Here is a 4243-nt window from a genome sequence, read left to right as displayed (position 1 = left end):
ATATATATATATATATATATATATATATATATATATATATATATATATATATACGCACACATACACATATATGTATATGTATCTGTATATGTATGTGTGTATGTGTTTGTGTTTGACATCATGGGGTAGTTATAAATGAGCATCACCATCATACAAACAAAGTCCTTTGTTGTCAGTCTTCCTAAAAAACATATCTGATCATGTGGGATTTACCTTGCTTGAAAATAGATGAGGGCTGACAGCAGGAGGTCATTAAGTCAAAGAAAATCTACCTTCAGGAATTCCATCTAACTCATGCATGCATGGAAAAGTGGATGTTAAAGTGATAATAATGATAATGATGGTAGCAGTGGTGGTGGTGATGTGTGCATAATAAGTTTGTGTATGTGTATATGTGTGCGTGCACGTGTGTGCACGTACGTTTGTGCATGTGTGTGTTTGTCTGTGTGTTTGTGTACACAATGTTGATTCTGATAGGAAATGAATCTAGTATGCTAGTATTACAAATTCATTGATCTACTGCTTGAACAACATTAATCTTTCTTACCCGAATCATGCAAGGTTTCACTTTACGCCAATAATGTTTACCACCCAAATCGTTAAGGAAATCTCGAAGATCTTCAATTTCATCCAATTTGGTGACTGCAAATCCTAGTGTTTCCATTAGCAACATTGCATGGCGCTCCAGCTTGTCTTGGTTCATATGCATCTTGGTCTTTTCTTTGTTAATTTGAAATATTGAAGAAAAATATTCACGCAAGTCATACTCTGACTGGAAAAAACTGAAAGACAAGAGGACTTAAATATAAAATATTAATAACATTAAAAAATTAATAAATTACATTATTTACATTATTTACATTTGACGGATATTTGTCCTCATCTTGTTTGTTGTTAACACAAACAAGATGAGGACAAATATCCGTCAAATGTAAATAATGTAAATAATGTAAATAATGTGCATAATTCCTCATCTCTTAAATATAGAACTGAATTTATAATTTGTTTGAAGATTACATATCTTTTTCTCTTTCACTTGTATCAATCATTGGACTTCTGTCAAAAACTGAAAGGCATATATTAGCTATTCAAAAACACATAAAAACTGGGAGACACATTAAACATTCAAAAACACACAAAACCTGGGAGACCACATATTAGCCTTTCATAAATGCAAAAACTGGAAAATACAGATTAGCCATTCAGAAACTCACATAAATTGGATGACACATATTAGCTATTCAAAAACACTAAAATCCTGTTAAATTTTGGTGTTAAGATTTAGTGTGATGAAAATGTTAACACTAAATAATAACTGTTTATGTGAAGTTAACAGATTTTGTATGTTTTTGAATGTCTTCCATACAGTAAATATTTTAAATTCCTTTTATCTATGAAAATAAGGTTAATAGTTCAGAAGTAATAATTTTATAAACATCAGTTTCTTTGTCATTAAGCCGTTTCAGATATTTTTGTTCTGCAGCAGACTGGAACAGTGTGGTTTCACAACTGCACAGTTCCAGGTTTAACTGATCTCCTTGTACAACATTTTGGGGAAGTGTCTTTTCTCACCACTTGGGATTGATGAATACCTTGTGACTGAAATTTAGTAGATGAAGACTGTGCAGAATCCTATCTATGTACGTACACACACCACTGATCTGTCAATGGGGAACACAATCTATGTCTCTTCTATTTTTTAATTATTATAAATCTTTCACTAAGGAGGGAGCCGGTTTCCAACAAAGCTACTTACCACACAGCCACTCCTACACATATCTGAAATAAACTTAGAAAATCCCTCTGTTATGGTATACATTCATAAACACCAACTCAAGGAATACTGGTGGAATATTTCCATCAAAACTTCTGTCAAATGTAAACATAACAGGTTGAATATTGCTGTTTGGGTCAGAGGCGCATAGATGTGTACCATCATAGAGGTCAACTGCCCTGCAGATATAAATATTTCTTTGAAAATCAAAGAAAAAGAGCATGTCTATAGACAACTGCTTCGAAACCTCCAGCTTCTATATCCAGACTATGAATTCATATTCATCCCAATAATAATTGGAGCACTAGGTTTTGTTAATAAATACTTAAAGGAGAATCTGGATAAACTGGAATTTTCAGAAAAAGAAATCAACCTGCTAATTCGTACATTACAAGTGCAATCTGTGAGTGGAACAGTAAAAATATGCCAGACTTTTCTCAAGTTTCAAATGTGAATTTGCCTGTGTTAACTACATCTCAAAGATGGAGCCTTGTATGTATGTATGTATGTATGTATGTACGTATGTATGTATGTATGTATGTATGTATGTATGTATGTATGTATGTATGTATGTATGTATGTATGCATGCATGCATGCATGTATGTATGTATGTATGTATGTATGTACAGGGTCATGCAGATAAACTGAGACCAATTTTAAGCAGTAGACTTAGTGGGTTTAACATTTCATTTTTTGACAAAACCTTGCTTGCTTCAAAATCTAATCCTCCTCTTTATTTTTCAGGTAAACAGTGAACGGATTCGACAACAGAAAATCACGGAACAACAGAATCATTCCATCATTGATGTTTTGGTGTGCACTGGGCACACTGTCAATAAAATTGTTAAGTTGACAAAACTTCCGAAAGCAACAGTTTATCATGTGTTTAAACAATTTAAAGTAGAGGGAAAGATGGATGGAAAAGAACACAAGACTTGAAGTGATTCCAAGAACAATCCAAAGTTTCTCGCTGGCTTCAAATGTTTGATTGGAGCCCTCTCGTCCACATCCATGACAACTCTTGCAAAGAAACTCAATGTGTCCCTTTCCACAGTGTCCAGAACTGTGAACAGGAGCCTTGGCCTGACTAGCTATGTTCAACCATACTGTCACCTTCTAACAGCCAAAGCCAAAGCAATCAGAGCTGAGAGATTCTCAAAGCTTCTGTCATTCATCAAACATCAAGGTACAGGAAAAGCTCTCATATTTGTGGATGAGAAGTTCACTGTGGACGCTCAAGTGAATTGTAGAAATTCTTGAGTGATTGCATACAATCCTTCAGACGTCCTCAGTGTTATTGAGACTAAGAATCCTCCCTCTGTGATGGTATTTGGAACTGTGGCAAGTGACGGAAGTACCATGGATCCATACTCCATTGAGCTTGGCTTAAAGATTGGCACAAAGGAGTATCTGGACATCCTGAAGAACTCTCTGTTACCTTGGATAGTTTAGGTTTGACAATGTGGTGCTTATCCAGGATTCTGCACCATGCTATGTGTCAAGAGCAACACAGGCCCTCCCTGGTGAGAAGGTGCCATTCTCAATTACTTTTTATGGGTTGTACATCGAGTAAGGACCAATGCTTCATCACACTCAAGTGTCAACAGTTTGAAGACCTATATTGTGTGTGCAACATGCAAAATCAAAAAGGCGGAAATTGTGGCAGCTGCAAAAAAATTTTGTTCTCATCTGGAGGCAGATGATAAATGTCTTTGTTGTAATAAATGTTACATTAAAATCATATCTGTCTACTACCACTATTTTAGTATTTATAACCAGTTTTATGCATCATAAAAATTGTCTCTATTTATCTACAAAACCCTGTGTGTATGTATGTATATATGTATGTACAAATGTATATATGCATGTATGTATGTGTGTATCTATGTATGTATGTATGTAATATATCTATGTATGTATGTACATGTGTATGTATGTTTGTATGTAAGTATGTATAAATGTTTGCTTGTATAAATGTATATGTATATGTTTATATGTATGTATTTAAAGTAAATATGCATATATATAATATGTTTGCATGTATGTATGTATGTATATCATTATTCAGTTTTATTTCACAATTTCTTGCCAATAGAGAAAGAGTTGGTCTCTAACCTAGATCCAAGGTCCTTCATTGGAATTTCAACATCAACAACAGGGTATTTTTGTATGTATGCATGTCATTGTTCAGTTTTATTCCAAGATTTCTTGTCAATAGAGAAAGAGCTGTTTTCTAACCAAGATTCAAGGCTTCTTCATTGGAATTTCAACATCAACAACAGGGTATTTTTGCTTGTATGTATGTATGTATGCATGCATGTATGTATGTATGTATGTATGTATGTATGTATGTATGTATGTATGTATGTATGTATGTATGTATGTATGTAGTATGTATATATACATGCAGATTTGTATGTTTTGTTTTATGTATGTATTCTCATGCATATATTTGCATATCTAGACAT

At 33.7% G+C, this 4243-nt stretch overlaps 1 protein-coding gene across 3 annotated transcripts in view; it reads right to left on the bottom strand.

Annotated features, from left to right (window-relative positions):
- The window catches only part of LOC106879404 (neuroglobin), a 37921-nt gene that overhangs the window by 17405 nt on the left and 16273 nt on the right, over positions 1 to 4243 (bottom strand). For 2 of the 3 annotated variants that reach the window (XM_014928949.2, XM_052971602.1), the window contains exon 3: positions 548 to 782. In XM_014928949.2, the coding sequence (XP_014784435.1) occupies positions 548 to 782 (235 nt within the window). The remainder of the gene's footprint in view (positions 1 to 547; positions 783 to 4243) is intronic. The other variant, XM_052971604.1, reaches the window with a different exon arrangement.

Source organism: Octopus bimaculoides, chromosome 11 (genome assembly GCF_001194135.2).
Source record: "Octopus bimaculoides isolate UCB-OBI-ISO-001 chromosome 11, ASM119413v2, whole genome shotgun sequence".
NCBI lineage: Eukaryota > Metazoa > Mollusca > Cephalopoda > Octopoda > Octopodidae > Octopus > Octopus bimaculoides.
This window is presented reverse-complemented; position numbering and strand designations above follow the sequence as displayed.